The 26,999-nt window shown below is 35.5% G+C and overlaps 2 protein-coding genes across 2 annotated transcripts in view; both read right to left on the bottom strand.

Annotated features, from left to right (window-relative positions):
* The window catches only part of apaf1 (apoptotic peptidase activating factor 1), a 57,008-nt gene extending 46,493 nt beyond the window's left edge, over positions 1 to 10,515 (bottom strand). The window contains exons 1-11 of the mRNA XM_028450685.1: positions 10,346 to 10,515; positions 7,807 to 7,979; positions 7,537 to 7,726; positions 6,474 to 6,671; positions 4,255 to 4,444; positions 3,391 to 3,503; positions 3,156 to 3,287; positions 2,845 to 3,083; positions 1,778 to 1,945; positions 1,557 to 1,688; positions 1,154 to 1,267 (exon numbers count right to left, since the gene is read on the bottom strand). Of these exons, the coding sequence (XP_028306486.1) occupies positions 1,154 to 1,267; positions 1,557 to 1,688; positions 1,778 to 1,945; positions 2,845 to 3,083; positions 3,156 to 3,287; positions 3,391 to 3,503; positions 4,255 to 4,444; positions 6,474 to 6,671; positions 7,537 to 7,726; positions 7,807 to 7,950 (1,620 nt within the window). The 5' untranslated portion in view covers positions 7,951 to 7,979; positions 10,346 to 10,515. The remainder of the gene's footprint in view (positions 1 to 1,153; positions 1,268 to 1,556; positions 1,689 to 1,777; positions 1,946 to 2,844; positions 3,084 to 3,155; positions 3,288 to 3,390; positions 3,504 to 4,254; positions 4,445 to 6,473; positions 6,672 to 7,536; positions 7,727 to 7,806; positions 7,980 to 10,345) is intronic.
* A 2,107-nt stretch (positions 10,516 to 12,622) lies between these two features.
* tcp11l2 (t-complex 11, testis-specific-like 2) lies at positions 12,623 to 26,060 on the bottom strand. Its single transcript, XM_028451779.1, has 10 exons — positions 25,912 to 26,060; positions 20,398 to 20,563; positions 20,155 to 20,287; positions 18,694 to 18,814; positions 17,261 to 17,484; positions 17,039 to 17,175; positions 16,055 to 16,233; positions 15,148 to 15,329; positions 14,859 to 15,031; positions 12,623 to 13,600 (listed from the first exon to the last, which is right to left on the bottom strand). Exons 2-10 carry the CDS (start codon positions 20,543 to 20,545, stop codon positions 13,347 to 13,349), a joined length of 1,551 nt encoding a protein of 516 aa, XP_028307580.1. The 5' UTR covers positions 20,546 to 20,563; positions 25,912 to 26,060; the 3' UTR covers positions 12,623 to 13,346.
* Between the last annotated feature and the right edge of the window lie 939 nt (positions 26,061 to 26,999).

A 26,999-nucleotide genomic window follows, 5' to 3' on the forward strand; every position in this document is an offset into this window, starting at 1 on the left:
TACTATAATAATAAAATAATTAAAAACATTTGTACAATAGTGTAATATTAATATAATATAATAATTAAAAACATTTGTAAAATAGTATAATATTAATATAATATAATAATTAAAAACATTTGTAAAATAGTATATTAATATAATAATTAAAAACATTTGTAAAATAGTATAATATTAATATAATAATTAAAAACATTTGTAACATAGTATAATAATAATAATAAACATTTGTAAAATAACACAATATATTATAATAATAATAAAAACCTTTATAAAACAATATAATAAGAAACCTCTGTAAAATAAAAAATAATAATAAAAACCTTTATGAAATAAATGGAATATATAATAATAATAGTAATTATTATTATTATTATTATAAAAAAAAAATATGACCACTACAAATAATTGCGTACTACCACAATAAGGCTTCTAAACAAGTTATTTTCCTTTAGAATCTAATTAATCGACATGATTCTCAAAGGTCTTAATGTTTTTTTTCCTTTTGTCATGAAATGTTTATAGGGACAGTAAAAAAAGAAAGAAAAAAAATCAGACATGTAGGGACTTCTGTTTCAAAATTTCCCAAGTTCCATTTCAGAATTTACCCATTTCATCGTCAGTTTATCCGTTTTTCATAATAAGAGGACTTTACTGGTTATTAAACTCCCCACAATTGTACCAAACATGCTAAATAGGGTTAATGAAGTCAATTAGTGTTATTAATTTTATATTTAGATGCTTCAGATGACTCACGCAAAATTACGCTGCAAGAATGTCCGTTAGCTACAGTTAGCTTTAAGGGAAAAATAACATAGAAATGCATGTGATGGTCTGAAAACATGTACATTTCTATTTCATTTGGCACAAACTCCAGTCGTGATTACAGTGCTCGAGATTTTGAATGAGATTGTGAGCAAAATTTAAAATATTTGTTCATTTAGTACACATGGTAGAAATTCAGTCACCAGTTTTCTGGGAAAAGATTATCAGTATAAATTATGCACTTGAGGTAATTCCATGTCATATTGAGGCCAGGAAGAAAAAAAACAGACGTCTTTTCAGAACATGGATTCTGCATTTTTTTTTGCAATCGCATGAAACCGGAGCCCCTGAACATGCAGCACACTTAAGCAGCGTGACGCCCTCTGACCTCCTTGTCCAGAATGGATCCAAACTCCACGTAGTCATTGATGAGGTGAGCCGGACCCATGATCTGAGACTTAGTGCTGACCCAGTCCAGAGAAAACATGTGGCTGTAGAGCTCCTGTATAGATAGAAACAACAAAACACACAACATAACCTGTGGCTGATCATCACTGATAATAGTAGAGAATGTTTAAGTTATCTTTTAATCAAAACTGATGTATTTAAGTGATTAAATGAACTCTACAATGCAATCTTTGCAATCTTGAATCAAAAATGTTTGAAACTGTGTGTTTATGATTCATTTTTGGACTTTGAACCTTTTGTTACACACATTTACACAAAGCAGCTTACTGATTGGCTGTGGGAGGTCACATGGTATTTTACTTGTTGTGAATGTGCAGCTATACCTGAGTCAGGTTGGCTTTGGCCATGTGGAAAGTCAAAAACCGAATCCAATAAAGACACTCCTCTTCTCCGGAGGTGGGATGTCTGTCCCCGTAGTGCTGCTGGTACTGACGCACCACCTTAGCATGAAGGCACTGCATGGAGACCAACAATACACAAAGAGCGAAACTAAGGGGGTTTCAAATCGTTTACATTATTTATTGTTAGGCTTATCTTGCTAGACCTCGAGTTGAGTTCGGTTCTGCTCCACCAGGAAGTCCAGCTGCAGGTCGTGCAGGTAGTACAGGTAGGGCTTAGTGTTGGAGTCCACGAAAAGCAGGGACTTGTTGACGAACTCGTGAAGGATGTCCTCCACCTCCTCCTCCTCCAGATCCCACAGAACACACAGCACCTGGAAGCAGAGCCAATAAATACCCTGATGTGTTCCAACAGCAGGACACAGTTAGAAAACACTAGCAGAGAAACAGCATGTTTTACAGCACAATAACCACTTAGAGCAGGGGTTCTCAAACTGAAAATATTTTCTCAACAATCTGAGCCAATGCTTGCTTGTTTTTACCCTTTTTCTGCAACTACACCAAACCTGCCATATTTGACCTATTTTCTTCACTTTTTTTGCTCCACTTATAAACCCTTTTCACCACTTTTCCCACGTAATGTCGCATATGTTGACCCATTATTGCCACTTTTAACCTCTTTTCACCATTTTTCATTCTTATTTTTGCCATCTTAACCACATTCACATTTTGTCATGTCCATTATTTGCCAGTTTAAACTAAATGTTCCTACTTTTTTAAAATACATTACCCCAATCCACCACTTTTAAGCCAATATTGACACTTTGAACCTTTTTTTAAACCACTTTTTCTGTCTGTTTTTGGTCACTCTAATGTGCAACTTTTAACAAATTTCTGTGGTTTTTAAAATCCCATTTCACCACCATTCCTACCAGGTTTTGGTCACTTTTAACCCATTTAATTTTTTAATTAAGATGACTATATTCTATGGCTCAAATAATACAAAACCTCCTGAATAACAGTGGATATTATTCAGATCAATAAATAAATAAATGTGGTTATCACAGATTCATAGAACAATGGACCATCATGTTGCTGATTTTATGGATGGGCCCCCAAAAGCTCTCCCCTTTATTCCCCCTTATAGATGACATTGTCTCCACATGACTGTTCTTTAATGTTCATGTCTTTTTGTGTTTTATTTTGGCGATCGCGTTGTGGAAAAGGTTGAGAACCACTGACTTGAAGTAATATCTGTGGTTGAAGTCCAAACCTGAGCAGGGATCTTGATGTCCTTCTCCAACACCGTCAGGTCTCTGTAGAGTTCTTGATGTTCCTCAGGGAGAACCTCGATGCTGGCAGCCATGGCCTGATCCAGAGCATCGTAGTCGTAGGACGACGACTTCCTGATGCGTTTGAACTGCTTCTGCTGCAGCTGACGGAGGTAGTAGCTCCATCGGTCGGGCTTCTCTTTGAGCAGAGCTCCGATCAGCGACACCACCAGAGGGGAACCTAACAGACAGAGAAGTGAGAATAGCAGACAAACTTCAATATAAGAAGTGTTGGTTAGGACAGCTTACCAACCTTTACATTCTCTAACTATGCTGCGAGCCTCCTCTGGTAGAGTGCGGGGCCTGGTTCTGGTGTATAGACCCAGAATCTCCAAACTCTTGTCTTCATCCAGGCCACTTTCCACTCCCACCTCGTACTTTGCTCCTGCATCAGGAAATAGAAAAGGCACAGCTGAGCTGATCAGAGACGCTCTAACTTTTCCTGAACATCACGCTAGTGAGGACACAGACACCGTACAGACACGCACCGCTGACAGAGTCCGTAACGCTTCGATTCCTCGTGGTCAGAAGGATGCGACAGTGGATGTCGAAGGCTTTCAGCACGGTGCTGTCCCAGATATCATCCAGGATCAGCAACGATCTGAAAAAAACAAATAAACAAAAGCTGGAACTGTAGTCCACTCCCATACAGTATATAGACATGGGCAACTGGCAGCTCGTGGGCCACATGCAGCCCTTATTCTAATTTTGTGTGGCCCTCATAACAAATACACAAAAAGGCTTAAAAAATGCACAAAATTACAAAAATGCACGTAAGGACGTCAAAATTATGCAAAATTAGTCATAGAACACACTAAACAACAAATAAATCACACTAAATGACAGAAAAGACAGCAAAAACCACAAAATGACTGAAAAAATGACTCAGAAAACACACTAAACTACAGCAAAAATACACAAAATTACATCAAAAACATACAAAATAACTCCAAAAACACACAAACCACACAACATGACAAAAATACACATAGGGGCATCAAAAATATATAAACTTGCTCAAAGAACACTTAAAATGACAGAAAGACACACAAAAGGTAATCAAAAACACATAAAATGACCAAAAAAATACACAAAAGGACAACTAAAACACACAAATGTCAACAAAAATAGACAAAACCCTTTGCTCTTTCATGAATTAATATTTAGAATTGTCATTATTTGAAATGCTGACATGAAATCTGATCATGTTGATGTAAATGTATTAAATCTGTATGATTTTACCTCAATAATTAAGTTTCAAACATTATTCAGTTTTTCATTATGATTCATGTTGCTTCTAAAGGCTCCTGGTATATGTTTTTTGTGGTTCACAGAATACTGAGAGCAGTCACCTCGGGTATCGGCGTAACATGAGGAAGCGCAGGCGCTCCTTGGCCTCGTCCAGGGAGTTGGGGGGGCGGTGGAGGGACTGGGAATCCAGGCTCTGCTCCAGGCGGAAACACAGCGTCTGGATCTTTACCAGCAGGTCGGGTTTGTCCAGCTGACCAATGGAAAGCCAGTGGATCCCTCCAGGAAAACAGTCTGAGGAGAGAGAGGCCAGATGAGTGGGCTGTGTGGGGCTGATTGAAGGATATGATGTTTGAAACTCTTCTCTTATTCATGGGGAAACTCTTCCCAAAGGTTTTAACTCAAAAATGTGTTATTTAATTAAAAAGAAGCTAAAGTGATTAATTGATCTTCTCTCATTTCTTCTGAATGAAGGTGACACTCCCTGTCACCAATATTTTCCCCAATATACTGTGGATAAGTCTCCAGTTCATCACAATTATAATGTTATGACTATATAACAACATCATGTAGTAGGGAAGACACGGAAGCCTAAGAAAAACGTCATCCCTGGTCAGAAAAAATATGAAATGTTGCTCAAATTTAAGCTGATTAAAGGATCATTACTTACATTAATTCAACTAAAAATCCTCAGAGTTATTTTTGGTATAAGACTATAATGTCTATAGCAGTGGTGTCAAACTCATTTTAGTTCAGGGGCCAAATATTGAGCAGTTTGATCTCAAGATGGCCACAGGTTTTATGTGAAAAAAATAATAATAATAATTTTAACTGAGGCTCAATAAAGTTTGCACTCTTACGTATACATAAAAACACAAAATATGTACGAAACCAACAATATCAAAGCAATAGGTGACAGACATCAGTCCCAACATGTTCTTTGCTTTAAATCTTCTAGATTTGTGACCAATTTCTAAGGAAAATGTTATTATGTAATAATTTGGGGAAAATTAAAAGATTATGTAAGACAACAGTTTAAAAATGACTGCCATTATCAGCCCCTGCAAATATAGTTGAGTTTCATTTACACAATGATTCATGTTTTTTCTGTTATTTTTACTTTTTTCCTGCGGGCCGAATTGGAAATTGTTTCCCAACCAGGGGTACGCGTACCCCTAGGGGTACGTGAGCACATTACAGGGGGTACGTGGAAAAATTAAGAATTTATTTCCAAGATAATAAAAAATATTCTCAGTCATGTTACGGTGAAATTTACAGTTACCTCGTCTTTGACTTGAAAACACACTCTGTGGTGATAAATGATGAAGACCAGAAAGGAGAGATGATGAAGTAATAAAAAATGATTTAATCTAAGCTAAATAAAAAGGTACAAAGCGGGATAGACAAAGAAGTGGTCTCCTCTGGCCAGAGGAGAGGCGCGAAGAAGGGACCAAATGTTCCTTTCACACACACTGTCCCACCTCCCCCCTTCCACAGACAGCAAAGAAGAGACCAGGGGGGGAAGGTCAGTCTGCCGGAGGTGACACCTCCGATGTCGGGGTGGGTTTGGACGTGCTCTGGCCTTGGAGATTAAACTGAGGCCAACTGACATTCCTTTAGAGAAGCTGTATCATGGGAGTATGGGTCCACTGACTTTGCAGGAAGAGGAAAAGACATCAGACAGGAGTGGAAAGTTACAAATTGGGGTGTTAAGTTGAATGAGATCAAAAAGCAAATATATGAGTATACATAATTAATCAATTTTGCCACCACGGTCATTTCATAAGTCCGTCAATAAAATGGTACGTGTGCGCAATAACTTGTTTTTAAAGTTTAAATGTCTGTTTAAAGGGGACGTATTCAAAAACTTATATATAACACAGGCAGGTTAATTATTTGTTCTGTATAATATAATCATAATATATTGGTATTAATAATACAAACATTTACTATAATATTATTTCTTATGTGTATCATTTTTATTGCCTTGAAGGCAACATAATTTTATGTTTAATTGAGTTAAATAAGAAGATAATGCCTGAATATTAACTGTTCAATTTAAGAAGATGAAATAAAATGACTTGCTTTAAATATTCAGTTGTGTTACTTTTGGAGAGTCATGAACACGTATGAGTGAGGGGGTACTCATAGTATGACAAAAAGGCTCAAGGGGTACACAAGACAAGAAAGGTTGGGAACCACTGCTCTAAAGGGCCAAATTTGGCCCCCAGGCCTTGAGTTTGACACACGTGGTCTATAGAGTGCATCCTAATGATGGCTCTGTTGAACGGGGTTAACCATGTTGGTTAAATATGGTCTGTACCTTCGATGAGTCCGTGGTGTCTGACGGCCTCAGCAGCCAGCACAGACTTGCCCGATCCGGCCATCCCAAAGACGGTGACCCAGCCGGGGTTTTTCTGCAGGCGATAAAGTTTCTCCCTGACCCGGTTCACCAGCTCTGGCCTGCTGACGAACACCACTGGCCTCTGAGGGACTCCGCCTTCACTCAGCATTGCCTGGACTGGTGGACAAGACACAAGCAGGGAGACAAACGTTGGAGTGTCAAACTCATTGTAGTTCAAGGGACAAATGTGGACCAGTTTGATCACATGTGAGCTGCAGGTTTTAGGAGAGAAAAGTAACAATTTCAACATTAATGTGCCTAAGTTTACACTTCCAGTTATAAATTAGAAAAAAGTATGGAAGGCATCAACAATATCTACACTAGAAGTGACAAATTCTTAATTATCTTTTGATTTTTTCACCATTTTTTATTTAATTTGGGGAGATTTTGAGGAATAATTTGAAAAAGTCCCATGGATTTTGGAAAAACTTAGAGTTCTTTCAACAACAACTTACAACTGAAGTATTTGGTAATTTACACAAAGATTCATGTTTTTACTGTCGTTTTCACTTTCTCCTGCGGGCCTAATCAGATGCTCTGTAGGGCCATATTTGGACCCCGGGCCTTGAGTTTGACACATGTGGTTTGAACTGTCAGCACGGACAGGAAAACCAGAGGGAAAAAGGCCCATTTTGAAGTAGAATTTTAAGCAGAAGCTTCACACTAGAGCTGCACAATGAATCAATTTTTAATCGTGATCACGATGTTAATTAATTAACCTGATCGTCAGCCATATTTATATTTATAAAACGGGCTCTGCACTTTGTAATAATGTATTTATTCAGGTAGCCTTTGGTGCTTTTTTTTTAAATTATTGGGTTAATTTAAAAAACATATTTTTTCGTATAATTCCATTTTAAAAGCTACATTTTGCACTCTAAACTGTACACATATTGTTTGTTTAAAAGTAGTGAAATAAAAACTAATATTTTTTCCGAACATGAAAATAATTGTGATTACAATATTGTTCAAAAATAATCACCGTATGATGTGGGACCATCACTTGGACTTTTGTCTCCTTCACATGGGGGGCGTGGCAGGTGACCATGGAGCAGATTAGCCAGGTCATCATAAGCCTCCTTGACCAGAGCGTTGTAGAAAGAGACGTAGGCCTGGTTGTCCTTCTTTAACAGCAGCTCCAGCAGAGACACAGCCTGATCCTTCCTCGTGGGCTTGTCAGAGATCATCAACCAGATGAGGACAATGTTTTTTCATGTAAAATGTAGTCATGAAGCCAGTGTATGACGCATACCTGCTTCCTGATCCTCTCCTCCTCATCCACAGTCACCACGCCATCACTGATCATGTGGTCCATCAGGTAGCCAGGCTTTATGTCCTGTTCCAGTCTGTGGCGATGGCGCAGCAGGCTGCTCCGTGCTCCTTCCTCCAGAACCATCTCTGCACAGCTGGGCCACCATGCAGGGCCTGGGACCATGAACACAGTCAGAGGAGAAGCAATACTAAACATTACAGTATTATGTAAAAAATAGCTTCATTGTTAATAACTGCATTAGTTCTAAAAAAAAAACAAAAAAAAAAAAAAAAAAGCAGGTGAAACTTGTGTTTCAGCTTGAAATAATCACACTTCTAATCTTTAATTTAGTGTTTTTCAACCTTGGGGTTGTGACCCCTTTTTGGGTCACCTGAAATTAAAATGTCTGGTAATTAACTCATTCACCACATACAGACCCTTTGATTGCTTGGAAACATTGTGATATATTTTGTTGGGCGTCCGAACTCTCTTTAAGCTCAGGAAAAGAGGCTCAATGCTTCCTTTATTACCTCCTTTAGCCTAGGAAACATTGATGCATCCTTCACCAAAGGAAACGAGATAATGCTGACCCACAATTCCTTGCGGCGACAACATTTAAAGGGAAACGCACATCCGAGCATTTACGGAAACTCACGATGACCGATAAGTAACGGAGATCATGTAAGTTACTAATGCAATAATAGGTCTTGATCAACTTTAAATAAATAATCTAAAACCCATATAATATTATATGTAAGACATATTATCAGATTATAACTGACATAAAACAGATACTCTGTGCTTCAAGAATAAGAAATCAGAGACACTTTTATCCACATTATGTTTTATTCAACATAATTCATATTTGTGAGTGGAATTTGAGTGTGAGCAACCATTCTCAATTTATTTTAGTTTCACTTTTGTTCCTCGTGGTAACGTCTTTTCCTTTGATTTACATTCAAACTGTGTGATTTTTTTAGATTATATCAGGGGAAAGTGTTATAAATGTGCTTTTAGTCCATTTTCAGAAATGTTTTTTCACCACGGCAGACGTCACTAACCTTTGCAGCGTCACATTATTATGTCACCTAGTTGAAGTGCGTCTGATTGTCAAAGCAAACATAATGGCCTTTTCCTAACTCCTCTCCAAACACCTTACCTTAACCCTGTGACATCATCCACGAGGTTATAGAAAAGTGGATAGGAAAGGTGATAGGAGGGACTAATCGAACGCAGCCCCAGTTTTAAAAAAGTGCAAAATATGGTGCAAAATAATGTGTTTTGTTAGAAATAGATCTTCTAGTAAAGACATTTCAAAGGTTTTAGGCCACATTTGTAAAAAGAGTGGAGGATACCTTTAAGAGTTTTGAGAACTGGGCAACAGTAGAAAGGGCCTACATTGCCATTATTTATTTTGTATTTGTTAAAAGCATGTGAGTTTAGCAGTTAAGTTGATCTTAACTTGAATGTGATTTTTCCTTTTGCACACAAACAATTTATTAAAAAATCTAATAGAAGGGTCTACTTGAATACCCACACTGGGGTCATTTTATGCATCAAAGGCTCTACTTTAACATTTATACAGTGACTTAAAGGGGAAAAAAATCACAATATTGAGATAAACAGTATATCGTGCATTACAATATAGCCTAAAAATACCAAGATATTGGTTACATGCCATATTGTGCAGCCCTACGTGTAACTTTGTAAACTGGCTTAGTTCTTTAGAGACTTTAGTTTGCCAATTATGATTATTTTCCACCATATGCACCGTCCTAATAAATTAATTTGTTGATTTATTGATTCTGTTATCTTCCTCAAAGAGGCGTCAGTGAGGTGAAGGGTTAGACAACCTGTGTCAAACTCAAGTCCAGGGGGCCAAATCCGGCCCTTAAAAGCATCTAAATTGGCCCACAGGAGACAGTAAAAATGACAGAAAACACATGCATCATTGTGTAAATTATTCAGTAATAATTCAGCTGTAAATATCCCAGCCCCTCCAAACACACATGGATATAAATGTATACATTTCCCCCGTTTATATCACATGATGATCTCAAATCGATGGAATTTTTTTTTTTTTGTTTTTCATCAAAATCCTGCTAATTATTCTACTAATTTAAATAAAATTGTTCATAATATCAAGGTAATGCAAGTGAATTTAAGTTTAAAGTAACTTAATGCTTGGATATTGTCAGTCTCTTGTAAAATTTTTATGTAATTTATACCAGGAAGTGCAAACTAGGGCACATTAGTGTTTAAATTACAGTTTTACCTGTCTAAAATCTGAACTAAACTTAGTTTGACACCCCTGGGTTAGACATTAGTATTAATCAAACAGTGTAAATTACCATAAGCTTCTTTCTATCAATGACTGTTAATAAAAACACACAAATACTCTGTTCAGATACATTATTATTAAGTCATTTTAAGCTACTTCAGCCTCACTGACACTTGGTTTCAATCTCACACCTGTCCAGACAAGTTCCCTCACTCATAGGAAATGAAACAAAGAAAGTAACCAACAGCAGATACTTACAAATGTCTCCTTTTGTACAACGAAGACGGTTTGAATTGTAAAGTGTGCCGCTGTAGAGTGAAGTCACTTTGTCAGGGATTCAATGAGTTACAGCTCATTAAATTCGTTGGTAATGTGTTAATACAACACACCCAGCGTTCAGCTGTAAGAGCTGCTTCCTGATTCCTGACAAAAACAACTTCCCCCGGCAGGAGGCAGCCAATGGCGTGACAGGATTAACACCACGTGATACATGAGCTCATCAAATAAGCGAAACAGTAACCGGGCAAACCATGCTGCATTCATGGACCATTCAGCGATCGAACATTTAAGCATTTGAAGAATTCAACAGTTTATTTTGTTCTTAATGGTTTTCAAAAATGCATTTTTATACAAATACATGCATAACATATTGCATTTAAGTATTGTGATTATTTAAGTCGTACTTGATAAAGCTCTAGTCATGTCCACATGTAGAAAACATGTCGTTACCTCTTTATTAGTTTTTTTTAAAATTTTTTTTAAATAGGCTAAGTAAATGATCTCCTGTGTAGTGATGTTCAGCTGCTGACATTATATGGAAACAATTTAATTACAGAATAATGCAAACATTTGAAATGAAAACATACTGATATTTGGTAAAATACTCAACTTTGATTAATATTAAACTATTCCGAAGCCGCACGTAAAGGCAACCCAGCCGCATGCTGTAAACAGGAGAGAACATGTTGTTGTTTTTTTCAGTGACCTGAAGATGCTCTGATAATAAGGGTCATTGAGTCCACTTTTTATTACTTTTCTGGGTGATTTTATTTAAACACTGTTTTCTCTCTTTGTATATTAGTTAATTTAAGTTTAAAGCCCAATTATAATTATTATTCTAGGTAGAAAACATAGACCCTGTACATTCAAATTCCTTCCATTAAAGTAATTGTCAATTTCTGGACACAATTTTGTATTATTTAAAAATGACTAGATATTGATGTTTCTATTTTGATAGAGGATTTGAGGACGTGTGTGTAAATTCACCCTTCAACCATATGCTAGCTATTATATCATAACCACTCAATGGTTAGGTGAATAAGAAAAAAAATATTTAAAAAAAAAAAAAAAATGTTTTTTAAATATTTTGTTTGTTTTGGATAACTATTTGTAATATTGCTTTTTATTTTTTCAGTTTTAATATTTAATTTCAAAATACTGTTTTTTTAGACTTACAACAGTTTTATATTTGTGTTCTAACATTTATTTAGATATTTGTTTCGTAAAATTACATTATTGACTCTTTTCAGCAAAGGTCTCATGTTCAAATCCTGCTTTACACATTTTCGGTTGACGACATATACATTTTGTATTTTTCAAAAAAGAAATTAATAAAAATTTAAAGGATGTGGCATTGTTAGTAATTCAACGTGTTAATGCCAGGAGGTGTCATTCATTTGTTTTCTTGTTTAATTCAAGACTATTGAAACAAATTTATTTCTCCTCCACATTGGAAAAAAAAGAAGAAAAAGATAGAAAAAATATTAACATCTGCCCCCTCCATGAAACAATAATTACACAAAGTCAAACTGCAAAACTCATTTGAAACCACCTAATAAGCCATAATAATTATAACAGTATATTCACTTACCTGTCAGTGGTCCTAATATCATGGCTGACAGTAGGGCTGGGCGACATGGAACAAAACTAATATCTCAATATTTTTTCTCAAAATGGCAATATATGATATAAATCTGGATATTTTTAACTCAATATAGCCTTACCAGGAAGACAATTCTGGGTTAAAAATGTGCTGATGGAAAATTCCACACAGGAACTTTAATTAACTAACAGCTGCACAATATGTGCCATTTATGGCTTTTTCTCCTCTAAGGGACAGCACGTGTGAGTGAGTTCTGTAGCGTGGCTTGTTCAGTGGAAGGTCTGAATCAGGACGTACTCAGAAATTCATCAAACTGCGCTTTACTTGCTGTTCTGCAAAGTAATGAAAACAGCGACTCCTAAAATACAAAATATATATATACATATATTTATATCTCAGAAATATGGAAAAATTGTAAATGACACTGGATAACTGTACTCTACAAATAATATTAAATACTTGTACGATGTGATTTGTACTGTGTGATTGTATAAATCAAAGTAAAAAAAAAAATATATATATATATATACACACACACACCTCGATATAGGCAATATTGTCATTTTTTTCCTCGCCAATAAAGAAAACTCGATATATTGCCCAGCCCTAACAAAAGCCACACATGCAGCAGACATTTTTTTTTTATTTATTTATGTTTTATTATAACTGTAGTAAAGAAAAACAACTCCCCCCACATCATTATGTAAACTTTTGTACAAACTACTTTGCTTTTCAATGTGCATACATAGGTCCGCTGGAAACTTTGGACAGATCATTTCTTTTGACATTAGCACCTTTCATTTCCCACCATGCATTATGAACCAAAAAACAATGCAACGACTGAAGAAAACACAACATTATGTAACAAATGCTTCAACAAATAAAAAGTACTAAACCTTACACAAAACAACTAATGCACAACTGGTTTTACAAGTTTTGGGGAATCAAATTCAAATGTAGTCATTTACAAAAAAACAGCACAGGTACAACAACCAAAATAAAACCAAAAACACAGTCAATGAAGAGCTGAACAAAGGGCTCGCTTGTGCCTTGCATCAATTTTTCAAGTGTGGCATTTTCTAACGACGCATTTGTTCGTTACGTATCCGTTTACTGCATAATTGGATAAATGACTTGTTAAATGTCTGAAAAAGGAAATAAGCTGCTACTCTACAAGTAAAAGATATAAACAGTCATGTTCCAAGATACAATAGTGATCGACTGGTTTAAAAATAATGAACAAAACATAATATCTTTCCGTCACGAGCTTCAGTGTTTGCAATGTTCGTCTTTTTGTTTGTTTTTTCTACCAGAACTGGTATTTATCATAAACACACACACAAACGTGCACACACACACACACACGCACACACATCTTTACACACAATCCTGGGAGGGGCTCTGAGGAGGAATGGGTGTGGGTAAGCTGCCGTTGAACATCAGCGTCTTCATGATGTTGGCGTAAAAAGGTCCATAGACGGACCTGTTGTAGTTAACCAGGGTGGTGAATTTGGATCCCAATGTTACCAGTTCAGGTTTAATGGATGTCAATCCAGCTGGGGTCTGTTCAAGTCTAGCCTGGGGTTTGGGGTCTGTGAGGACGGCCCGGAAAAAGTGGTGCACGCGGTCCTCTGCAGAGAAAAGATGGAGGGTGAGGTGAGGACAGGGAACTCTAAAACTGTTAGATACAGTATGTCAACATTACTCGATGTATTTACAACCTAAATAGAAACTAATAATACAAATTCCTCTGGTTGCAAAAGAATTAGAACAAAGCCAACATTTTTATACCTTAAAATACAGTGATTCCCAACCTTTTTGTTGTTGTGACCCCATTTTACTGTATATTGCACACTTCTGGTGACTCAAGACTTTTTTTTCTCTAAAACAGACATGAGTAACTGGCAGCCCCGGGGCCACATGTGGCCCTCGGTCTAATTTTGTGTGGCTCCCAAAACAAATCCCCAAAAACTGTACTTCAAGAACTTGAAAGGAATATAAAGCCCAACATAATACACAAAATAACTCCCAAAAACATGCAAATCAACAGCAAAATGCAACAAGTACAGAAAAAAAACACATAAAATGACTCATTAAACAACAAATGACAACAAAGACAGACACAACAACCACTTAAGCAAAAAAAGTACGCAAAAAATAACAAATTACAGAATGGCTCCAAAGACACACAAAACTCAACAAAATTGCACAAAATGACAGGAAAATAGAGAAAGAACAACAGAAATACAGAAAGTGACCCCAAAAATTCATAAATTGACAACAAAAATGCAGAAAATTACACCAAGAACACAAAAAAAAAATAACAAAAACACACATAATGACTCCAAAATACACAAAATTGCTAAAAACTAACAAAACAACAACACCACAAAGACAAAACCCTTTCTCACCTTGTGTTAATTCTCAGATTGATCATTATTCTAAATGCTGACATAACAGTTTATAATGTGGTCCTTAGATCAGACACAATCACATTTTTGTGGCCTACGCTGTGATAGAGTTGAACATCCCTGCATTAATACAGAGTTGTCAGCGTTTGTGTACAAAGTGACAAGATGCACCAGCTCAGATATTTTTATACTGCATTTTATTTTAACTACATATATATTTGAGAAAGTACAGAACACAGTTGTTTGAGATTGTGTGTTTTAATGTGAAACAGTATAATATTTATTTAAACTCTTTCAGCTTTCTGCCTATTACTGCACTGTATATGCATTTCTGTGATATTATGTATTTTTTTTTTTTTTTTTAATTGTGCAAAATAGATAAATGAAAAAACTCATAAATATAATTTTAAATTATTAGATGAACTTATTAGAGACTGCCTGGCGTCTAATAAGTTCCCAAGAAGCCTATGAGTCTTACCAACGAGGGTGCAGATGGGGTTGTCCCTTTGTGAAATGCCACAGATCTGTCCTTTGAGTGTAGCCTGCAGTGCTGGGCTCAGTGCTGGGTATCCTCTCTCTATTAAAGACTTGTTGAGCTCACAGCAAATCTGAGCACTGATGCCCTCCAGCGCCTCATTAAGGTTAAAGTCCCTGAGAACACAAAGAGAGAGAAGGTAGGTGAGGTTTAATCCTGTTACCTACTGGGGAGAAACTTAAAACCACACCAGGTTGAGTGTTTAACGAGTAGATTTTAAAAATCAACTGACGGCCTGTGCATGCCATCCAGCAACACGCTGATCATCCGCTTGAGTCGCTCGGACAGGGAGGGCAGGCCTTGGATGGGCCCCCCTACGGTGCTGTAGATGATCAGCAGCACCTCACACACGGCCTGACTCTGCTGGAGCTGCCACTGGATCTCCTGAACTCGCCCTTCATCTGTGATCCAGGTCTGAGGAAGAAGCATTTCAAAATAAAATACACAAACTGATCTAGCTTATCAAAGAGATCCTCCACTGTTTTTACAAATCTGGCCTAAAATCTTTGAAATGCACTTATTAGAAAATCTATGCCTAACAAAACACATTATTTTTGCACCATATTTGTTATATTAACTTTTAAAAATGGCTTCACTTTACCGTCTTCGACCGTGTGCTCCGCCATCTTGAAATCACATGATTGATGACGTCACACCCATTGTTTCTTATTGGAGTGAAACATTCATTCTGCTTTTTAGATTATTATTTAATAAGCTTTTTTGGACAAAATTCCAATTTGTGCCTTTGGTTGCTTTAAATAATCAAGAAAAGTTAAAGATGTCGATGTAAACCTCTTTCGTTTTACGGAAAGAGAATAAAAACAGTTGCAACCCAAAAAAAATCTGTGACCGCAGGGGGCGACTCTGTGGTTTTGTAGTAGACAATGAAGCAGAGAAGAAGAGCTCTCCTAAGGGACCTTTACTCTCCCATAAACAGTGCGCTGACACGCTCTGGTGGCCTGAAGTTAGAGAGTAAATCACTGACTGTTGAAGGGTCTAAGACGGTAAAGCAGTGTTTTTTTAAAAGTTAATATAACAAATATGGTGCAAAATAATGTGTTTCGTTAGACAAATCTTATCATAAGTACATTCAAAGGTTTTGGGCCACATTTGTAAGTCAGCATTTTCCATACGGTTACCTCAGGCAGTGGACCCTTGGAGTAATCCCATGTGAGGATGTTGAGGAAGGCCATATTAAGGACCTGGAACGGCGTCGGCATCTCCCGCTGTCCTTTTCCACTTTGCTCCATGTTGGCATTTATTGAAGTCAGCTCGTCCAAAGCTGATCTAATCCACAGAGTTGTGCGATCCAAAGCATCTGAGAGTGATGGGAAGGAAGGCCACGATGATTAAGATCAAGCAAAGCATGAATCTAAGGTGTAAGGTGAACATTTGAGGACATCCTTAGGTCTCAAAATGATGTAAAAATAAAAGTCATCAGACTAAACGGTCTCAAATAAAACTGCATCGTGCCGTAAAACACGACACGTTGCATTTTAAAGGAACCGGAAATATACATGACGTCATCAATATGTACTGCTTCAGATACGAAAGTAAGTTGAAAGCTGCTTTATATTTATTTATTTATTCCAACAATGTGTTAATATATCTTAACCTTCCAAAAATAAAAGGAAAAAAACACTTTTTATTAAACTTACTTCTTTATGTATACTTCCAGTTCCTTCAAAATACGCCATGTCGTTCTTTTTTCATTGGGTTTCCATGGTGACATATTCTTCTCAAGGTACATACAATCCATTTTTGTTAATATTCACATCCAAGAAAAGAAAATCACATACACTATATACACCACCCAACACACACACAAAACATATATATATATACACAAATAAAGTAATAATAATAATACAATTAAACAACACACACACAGTAGCAAAACAACTAAATTATATCAGACAAATTGGTAAACAAAAGATAAAGTAAAACCAATGGAAATACACAGAAATAATAAGGAGTCTGTTCACTTTTATTTTGAAGCCTGAGGTCGTGTCATCTGACAGATGTTTTGCTAAGACGTGAGTCTGTTTGGTCTGATAACTCACTCTGAGACCTGAGGATGTCCTCAAAAGTACAGCGTAAATAGAAAACAGTAATAAACTCACTTGGTACTTTATCGAGGATGCTCTGAAACTTTTCCCTCTCGTACTCGACACCATGCCGCTGCATCAAATGTCTCAAGTAACGAATGGACCAGTTGAGCATGTCCAAGTTCATCAGATCCAGTACACGAAATATTTCCCTAAAACACAAAACCAGGGACTTTTATTAAAAAAAAAAAACACTAATATGTCATAATATCTGTTTCCGTATTCTAAGTTAGTTACCTGAAGAGAATCACTATGTTGTCAGTGTTCTCTCGTAGCTTCTTGATTTCCTCGTCCCTCATTGGCGTGCACATCTTTCCCATCGTAGTTATGATGTAGGAGGCCAAGCCCTGCATGTCCACAGCATCGTTTTCAGCCTGTTGACGAATCAGGTCCATGTCCAGGACCTCGGTGATCTGAGTCCGCGTCTGATTAGCGCCCGGATTCAGGAACGACAGCAAGATCTGTTCATCACATGAGAAACATATTTTTAAGAATGGGTTTGTATTTTTCAACCTGAAACGTTCATTTATGTGGCATTTCTACATGAATTCTCCAAGACAGAGGCTGACCTCCACCTATCCTAAACCTTCAAAATAAAATGATTATTAACATAACTCAATTAAAAAACAAACAAAAGAACAAATAGGGCTTTTTCAATTACTTAAAATGACAAATAACAAAGAAGTTTAAAAAAAAAAAGATACATTCATCACAGTTTTGCTGTAAATCATAGACAGATTCCCACACGTCTTAAACCTGATGATGATTTTCAATATATTTCAACAAAAAAAACAAATAAATCAAATGGATCTTGATCAATTACTTTAAAACCTATTACAAAAATTGCAATTCATTATATAAGCTAGTTTTAAAATATACACATTTATCACAAAAAATTCTGCTGTACCTTTGTCAAATTGAAACATTATATTACATAAATTAATTAATTCATCAAGTCAGAAAGATATTTTAAAAAATGTCATTTGTTTGACACTTTTGTTTATTTATGTTGTTTTTTTTAGGACTGAATCCACATGTCATAAACCTTGAAAATAAAATGATTAACATAATTTCATTTTTAAAACAAAAGAACAAATAGGACGTGCTCAATTACTTTAAAATAAAGTATAAAGTACAAAAGATAGATTTTACAGTATTATCGTCAGACAAGTTTTGCTGTATCCCTCACTTCTTAAACCTTCAAAGTAAAATTATTTTTATTATATTTCAATTGAAAAAAAAAAAAAGATTACATGGATCTCGATCAATTAGTTTAAAACATATTACAAAATAAATTGCAATTTATTACATAGAGGTTTCAAAATGGATTTTATATCACAAAAAAATTATGCTGTATCTTTTTTAATAATTCCAGCAAGTTCATGTTCATGTCTTTTTTTTAAAATAATATATTAAGGTTACTTTTTAGAAAATTTACATTAAAATTGACTTTGATTTTCTGATAAAGTTTAGGAGATCAAAGTGAATTTCAAAGTAAATTTATTGAAGAATGTTGTCTGAATAAATGAAACCTTAGCATATTAGCATTTTTTTTTAATAAATGAAAAATGGGAAGATTTCCATCAAACCATTTTCTGACCCGCTTGTTCCTTTTGGGAAGATTTTATTATTAGTAAAAAAAAGTGAACATGTACAGGCTCTGTGCTGACCTCTCTGATCTCCTCCAATAATTTGATGGCGTGTTCATATACAGGAGGGTCATCGTTCAGCTCAGACTCCAGTTTATCCCAGTAAGCCTTGTGGAGATTATCTCTGACTAGCTTCCATAAACTGGAAAGGAAAATACATAGGATCAGTTAAAGAAATTACAAATAATAATGAGAACAAAATAAACTTCCTTCTAGGGATGTGAATCTTTGGGTGTCTCACGATTCGATTTGATTCCGATTCTCGTTTTAACCGATTCTCAATTCAAAAATTGATACAACGCATAGTGTGTTAAGGCAAATTATGACATCAAAACAATACAGTTTGTATAAGATAATTTTAAATAAACTGATTCCAATGACATAATCACACAAGGGCAAACTTAAGACAAAAGGTAACATTTATTCATGCTAAACAAATAAAAACACACAAACTCCTTGTGTTGTCTATGTAATACATTGTAAATTGGGGTCGCTGCTGTTTCCTGTTGGGTTTGTGTCACAGACTGTAACGGTTTGGGTGAGTTTGTGTGTTTTGTCCTAACACTGTTGCCGTGGTAGTCATCTTTAAAGCCCATGGCCTCCTGGTCTCTACTAAGTTTTTGTATTTTCAGCTTGAAAAAAACATATATTTGTGAGTATGTTTAAGTGTTCTGTCTGATATTAACACTCCTGGTGTTTATATAACACACTAAATGGTGTGTTATATAAATCATTGCAGAGCGCAGTAAATGTTAGCATGAGCATATACATGGGTTTTCCCATAGACGTTAGCATAAAGCTTGCTGACTTTTTGTATAGTGGTATTTTCTATTTATGAGAACACAATCAATAGATTTGCGTGACGTCACACATCCGGGACATTTGACCTAGTAGTCTCAAGACTTTTGTACGTTCGCATTTTCTCTTTTGTGAACACACCAAAAGTCTCAAACAGGTACTCGTAAGTTGCCAGCCACTCCAGATCAGGCCACCCAGTTGAGTTTCCTTTCCACGAACTGTGAGGAATTTGGTCCGGCCAACACTCCAAACTGAGCAGAACAGATTCTTTTCATATTTCAGTCTTTCTGGGGAATCTAATCCCAGTCTATGTTCGTAAAATATGGCGTTTTCTTCACCAGAGTCGAGTGTGTTGCAAGCTCAGTTGTTGGCACCTCTCAAAATGGGGGGGGGGCCATTACTGGGCCAAGTGTCCCGGATGATGACGTCACCACGAACGGTTCTATATGTATTTGTATGTTCAGTTTACAGTGTTTCCTGAGTAAAAACTCTAAGCCGATCTTCTGAATCAGAGCTTTTTTTGAAAAAATAAAAATCGATTTTCGAAGTTTATGAATCGATTCAGAATTGTGAATGATTAGAATTGTGATTCTTATGTGAATCGACTTTTCCCCCCACCCCTACTACCTTCATAGGGAAGGACAACAACATAGCATTAAGAAACAAATGATATGTTATGTTTACCTTCCCTGAGGTAAAGTATCATATTGTACTCTGTAACTGTGGTTCATGATGACCTCGTGAGACAGACTGAGGTTAAACATGTCCCTCGTGGTGTCTTTGACTTCATCCAGCGTTAGGCTTTTAGGTGGGCTCGCTGTGGACGACAAACATTCACAGATTATTGCACACAGGAGATTATAATCTTGATCTAATGCAGTGAAGTAAAATCCCGAGTCAGCACGTTACGGGGGCGGGAACACTCACAGGAGGGGGTGCAGTGCTTGCTGCTTTCACATGAGCTTTCCAGGTCGCTGGTGGTGACGCTGTCACAGTGCTCTGATGATGACTCCACGTCACTACCCTGGTCCTCACCACTGGAGGGGGAGGGGGGTTGTTCATCGTTCAGAGGCATCTTGGATTAAAGCTTCACCTGAGGAACCAGGAACAACTCTTAGCTCACTAATAATAATAATAATACATTTTATTTGAAAACCAGCACCATTCAGGTCAACCAAGGTCACTTTACAATGCATAGTATATGAAACCACCAAAAAAGTTAAGTTAACAAGAAGACAGTCATCAACATCCCCCTCCAGATTGGTTCTCATTATAACTCACAACCTTTTCCTAAATGTCCTAAATCGAAGAACTTAGATGTATACATAAAAAATCTTATCACATCAGAATATAAAATTTACTAAATTAATTGATGGAGTTGGCCCTTGTCAGGTGTTCACAGACTGCATGCACTGAAGTAACATCAGAACACATTCCAGAAACGGTATGACTACTAAAACAATATATGAACAATAACTCCAGAATTTTTTTTTTGCGTGCTTCTCATTTTCAAACTCCATCAAGGTACTGATACCCTAAAGCCACACACCGAAGTTGGTTATCCTGTCTTAAACGGTTTCTAAGAAAAGTTGTCCCCTTTGAAGATACTTCGAACAGAGTAAAAAAAATGGAACAAGGGCAAAAAAAAACCGAAACAAGGGCAACAACTCCGGAAAAAAATAATTGCGTGCTTCTCATTTTCAAACTCTATCAAGGTATTGATACCCTGAAGCCACACACCGAATTTGGTTATCCTATCTTAAACAGTTTCTGAGAAAAGCTGTCCCCTTTAACTCGGACGCACGGACCTCAAACTTATATCCCTCTTTCACTTTGTGGCGGGGATAATAATGATTGACCACCACAGTGTAGAATTACTAATAGACTCTCACTGAGGCCGTACCTGCAGATTGCAGTACATTAACAGGACATATAATAGAGAAAGAGGTGTAAAAACCACTGATATATCCTACTCAACAAAAAGTACTATTACTTGATTGAAATTGTACTCAAGTACAAGTAAGTCATACATAAAATACTGGAGTACAAGTAAAAGTAGCTCACTTAAATAGTACTCAAAATAAAGGTTACTACCTACGTTTATGTTTGGTAATAAATCTTGCTACAGTTCCCTTACATACAGTAAACATCTCATGTATAAACTTAAAAAGGAAGAGACCAAATCTTGCACAATTGGAGCTTAATTTATTTTCCACAAAGGCATCTGTATAAAATAAAAGGTTTGACAAAATATACAATTATTTTTAAAATAAAAAACACCAATTAATTCTATTCAAAATAATAAATGATCAGGCTCTAAGTATAGCTACATTCATGAACTCTAAAACTGAGAAAAATAACCAGCGTTTAAAGCTGTTTTGGCGCCACACGTTACGTTTAATCTGATTGGTCGGCTATGAAGTGATGCGTTTCATCGTTGTCGGGTAATTATTGGAGTTTTACAATGTCTGTTGATCATTTTAAAACAAAAAATAATAATTCACTCAGTAACAGTTGGGTGTAGAAATGTAATGAATTACTTTACTTCTTTTAAAACAAATAAAATGTTCAAGTAAAATTACTGATTTAGAAATACACTAAAAACATGTAAGAACCCATAAAAGATACTCATTACAGTAACATGAGTACTTGTAATTTTGTACTTTCACCTCTCATCATTAGTATACACTGTCTACTATATACGATTAGTATGATTAGGATGATGACCGGTTCTCACTGAGATATACTTCCCAAGATGCATTTCAAACCTACAATGACAAAAACCTGAAGCACACTGAGGCTAAATATCTCTGTTGATTCTCCACCTTTGAAAGTTCTGAAAACATTTAAAGTGAGAAAGTGACCAAGTAGAATTTCAACATGTGCTCATTTGATCCATAAATGTCACGTATACACATTTAATTAAGCCATTTTGGAGATTTTCACAGACCTGCCATTGTGCTACTGACAAAACTTCCTGTTAACTTCGAAACAAGAGCCCTATTTACAAAAGCGTGAAAAAAAAAACTCATGGAAGACAAGAAGAGATGCTTTTATTTTGAAAAGGGGATGTTTGATTTTTAGTTTGAAGCTGGTCCCGGGACAATTTTACATTCCGCTCGCAATGCATCATGGGAAGTTGAGTATGACTAGTGTGCCCGCCGTGCATACTTAAAAAATGTCCTGATATACTATACATCCAGGTATTTCTCGCATATTCAAACTTTTCATACTATCTAATGTGAACACACTACGTAATCATTTTGACATCAAACTTAGTATGAGTAGTACGTTAGTATGACATTTATAACACGTAGTCAAACACTGACACTCTCTCACTGAGGCTGTACCTGCAATAGATTAACAGCAAACACAGTATAATATTAAGCACTTTTTTCTCCTACCTTGAAACAGATCAGGTTGCAGACAGTTGGCTTTTTGTATAAAGATAACAGATATATAACTCTAGAGACGCATTATTTTTTAGAAGAAATAAAAGCCTGACAGGTAAGAATTAGAACCATGCCATGGTATCTCACGCCAACAACAAACACTGGTCCACCCTTTACTTTTGTTCCCGTCTCCGTCTACCTGACGTCTCCAGTGTCACCCCGGGTAACACAAGGACAACAGAGCGTTCTTCACCGCTAACCACATGCTGTTACACCAGCCTGTGTGTTGCTGGTCCACCACAAAACACAAAACGTTGGCTTCAGGAAGTAAAAAAATTAAAAAAAATAATACTATTTATTTTTTAAAGTAAGGTTGTCCCAATCCGGTGTTGATATTAGATATTAGTCCAATATGAGCAGAAAAACGACTTGTTTTATTAGATTTATTGAGGGTTTTTTCCCCAAGGTTTCATTGTATGCAATGGTAGAATATTCTTATGTTTAATGTTAAAATGAATGTAACCCATTGGTTAATAATATTAAATGGGTCAGTTAGTTTTTCCTAATTCTTACTGTTGTGTTGCTCACTATTGTTCTCTGAATAATATAATTTGATCAAGACTTTTCTAACATTCCACACTACAAAATAGGTAATCATAGTATGTTTGGTTAATATTGCATGAAATTTATATCAGCCAATATGTAAGGCGGAAATATTGGCATTGTATCGGAAGGAAAACGTGTCGGAAAACCCTAATTAAGTTATGCAGATGCTATTGTAAATGTTACCAACTGTAACAACTAAAGGTGTAAGAAAAAAATCAATTCGGCAATATATTGCGATATTTCACCCGCAATTATTGTATCGATCCAAAAAATGTCAAAATGAATTTTTTCAAATCATGTTTTTTAACAAACAAAAAAACATTTATTTGCGCTAACATATGCATAGCACATAAACGCCCTGTCACTAGGTGTCAGTGAACCACATCAGACCATGTTAAACTACCTCACTACTCTAGATGTATGTTGTAACTTTTCTTTAAGAATTTAACAGAATCAGAGTCTGTTGTAGAAGCAAAAGTTAAACTGTTTTGAAAAACATAACTAGACAGTTTCATATACATACCACTTGTTTGTGATATTGGTATTTGAATTACAGTTAGATACCATTTACTTGTTTGAGCAAGTTGAAAAAAAATTAAATAAGTCATATTGCGTACAAATTTGTACTTGTAAATGTGAAATTTGTAATTATAGACATCACAATATATGTTGTACTGTTTACAGTGTCAGGATGTATCATATCGTGTCATGCAAATCATGAATCATATCGTCATGGCAATGCAACCCCTAGAAACAAGTATATTGACTTATATTGCTCACCTTAACTCAAACCTTAGCTTGATTTAGATGTGCTCATGTGATATGAAACGTACACTGCTTAAGCCTTTCGAGTGTTCTCGTGACTGCTCTCATTTATCTGTTTCCATAAATGAAGACAGACGCTCCGGCAGCTCTTGTAGTTCAAAGATAGCTCAGGGGCGTGTGCGTGTGTGGGGGGCTGCTCATTCATTACATCATCTGCTGGACTTGACAGCTAGGTCACAATAAGACATTAGGCTAATTTTTAGAGATCATCACGGGTGATTGAAAGGCTGAACAAGAGAAAACAAGGCATTTACCAGTAGAATATTATCGTCAAAAATATTGTATTTACGTTCCCATAGCTGTTAAGTATGAAAGACCAAACCTGTAGAAAAATTTTAAAAAATACAAAAATAAACGTGAAAAGTAAAAAAAAAGGAATATTGAATTCAAATAAATAAATATAAGTTCAAATATAAATACATCATTAATTAAAATTTTTAAAAATGCAAAAAAAAAAATATGCTAAAACATTGTCCAGAAATTAAATATCAATTTCATAAATAAAAGTGGAAATTAAAAAAAAGAAAAGAAAAATAATTTATTTTTTACTTTTATTTAATCATGTATTTTATACATATTAAAAATATTTTTTATTTTTGTTTTGTTTAACAGACACACTTTGGACAGATAAATTAATAAAAGTTCAAATATATATGTATTTTCTTTTTTTCTTCATCAATCTATGTTTAAGTTTTGGAGAATTTATTTTTCTTGTTTTGAACAACATATTTTAATTTTTTCATCATTGTATTTTTCTCACTTATATTTATAATTAATTTTACATTTTTCTTTGTCATTTTTGACATTTATTTAGTTATTCATCCATAGTTAGGCACATTACACATTTCTCTACCTCTCAAATGATAGTTATAAGATTTATTTATTCATTAAATGGCTCAGATTAGTAAAATACACACATGTACCAAAATGTCTTCAAATCCAATGTATAACTATAAATCACAAACAAGGGAAAAAAAACAATAAATTTTTAAAAAATTAAAGAAAACAAAAACAATTCCTGCACAAACAAAGACATCCGTGAGCCACACTTGTGCGTTGTAAACAAAGCAGTCGCAGAAGAAGGCGGAGCCTAGTTCTACAGAACTCCGCTGATTGGCCGGGATTCCTGTCAGTCACTCATACATGGAAAGTCATTGGCTATACGGCACGTGCACGTGGATAAAATTAAAAAAAAAAAAAAAAAAACCCACACACGCGTAAAAAGTGGATACACGTGATCAGAGCAGCACCAAAACAAGAGCTCCCTCCACGTCAGAAATAGTACATCTTATCAAACCGTAAAATCAATACAAACATTAAAACCACATATATTACATTTGTGGTGCCTGTCAAAGTTATTATTGTTGTCAAAGCTACATTCCTGCCTTTGTTTAGCAACAAACTATTGGAGTTTTATCACTTAACTTAAATTATGACATCATGACTCATGACTTTTTAATGACACTTTATACTAAGCGATGCTAACCTAGTGCAAAGCTTTAATTAAGACTCGAACATAACCTTTTCTCTGCGTAACAACAGAGCAAGATAATAAGTTACCAGCAGAGCCTGTAAAGTGAATCACAATGACAAACATGAGAAATAAAACAGGTTTTACCTCATTTAAGTCCACAAAGAAGGAGAAAAATGTTAAAGTCAGTTTTAGTTTAGGGCTCCAGTCCAGTCCGTGTTTAAAGTCCTTTCTTTCCTCAGCTGAGCGTCGAGGACAAACAGACTGAACCATTTCATAAGGAGGGGTGTTTAGTTAATATATATAGACCTAGACACACGTAGCTGGAATATTTTCAAACTATACCACTTGAATGTAGTGTAAAAGCGTGTAAAATGTGTAGTAAAAATAGATATTTACATTTTATATGATAATTCAACAATTGTATATTTGTTTTCTCCTTTTGGCATAATAGACTGTTCCGCTCAAGTGTACAAATACAGCCACGTTCATGTCAGGCTGTTAATACCCGGATGTGACATCGCAACGCTGTACATAACGAAGCTGGGTTGCTATGAGGAATTTCATGTGTTGTTTTATGGAGGTAGATTTGTCTTTATTATTCAATTAAAAAAAAATTAAAAAATAACTTTTCAATCAAAAAAAGTTTACTTGCATTTGAACCCTTTTTTTTCTTTGATTGAAGTAAACATGTTTTTGATTGAAAAGGTTTTGCTTGATTAAATAATAAAGACACAAATCTACCTCCATAAAACATCACATAAAATCGACATTGAAGGGAAGAATATCATCGCCGAATTTGAATTCAATGAAAATAAACTATGTACTGTTGTTAATCTTTACATTTTATATGGGAAATTTCACATCCATGAATGTAAATTTCTCCTTTATTTGAAACTGTTACTGTTGCTCTCAGTAATTGTTGCAATTCTGTGAACTGGAATGACTGATTCATATTTGTTTGTATATTGCAAACTTTAAAAAAAAAAAAAAAAAAAAAATTAAATTAAAGATACAAAGTTTTAGTTTATGCAATAGTTTAGCAAACAAAACTGTGATAATGACTGATAAACCTGATATAATGATTATCATTTTTATTTTTAAACTATTTTTTAAATTATAATTACAATACAATTGTTGCTATTTTATCTTAATGAGTCACTGAATAATGCACAGAAGTACTCAATCTTTCGGCCTGTATGTAAGTAAACATATACAGTATGAGCTTGAGAAAA

The sequence above is a fragment of the Gouania willdenowi genome, chromosome 6 (genome assembly GCF_900634775.1).
Source record: "Gouania willdenowi chromosome 6, fGouWil2.1, whole genome shotgun sequence".
Taxonomy (NCBI): domain Eukaryota; kingdom Metazoa; phylum Chordata; class Actinopteri; order Blenniiformes; family Gobiesocidae; genus Gouania; species Gouania willdenowi.

Excerpts from the sequence above, each read along its gene's own strand:
- tcp11l2 (XM_028451779.1), bottom strand. The coding sequence starts at position 20,545 with ATGCCTCTGAACGATGAACAACCCCCCTCCCCCTCCAGTGGTGAGGAC. Across the intron at positions 18,815-20,154 it reads GATACTTTACCTCAGGGAAG|TTTATGGAAGCTAGTCAGAG; the intron begins GTAAACATAACA and ends TTTCCTTTCCAG. Across the intron at positions 15,330-16,054 it reads CCAAGGGTCCACTGCCTGAG|ACCTGGATCACAGATGAAGG; the intron begins GTAACCGTATGG and ends CTTCTTCCTCAG.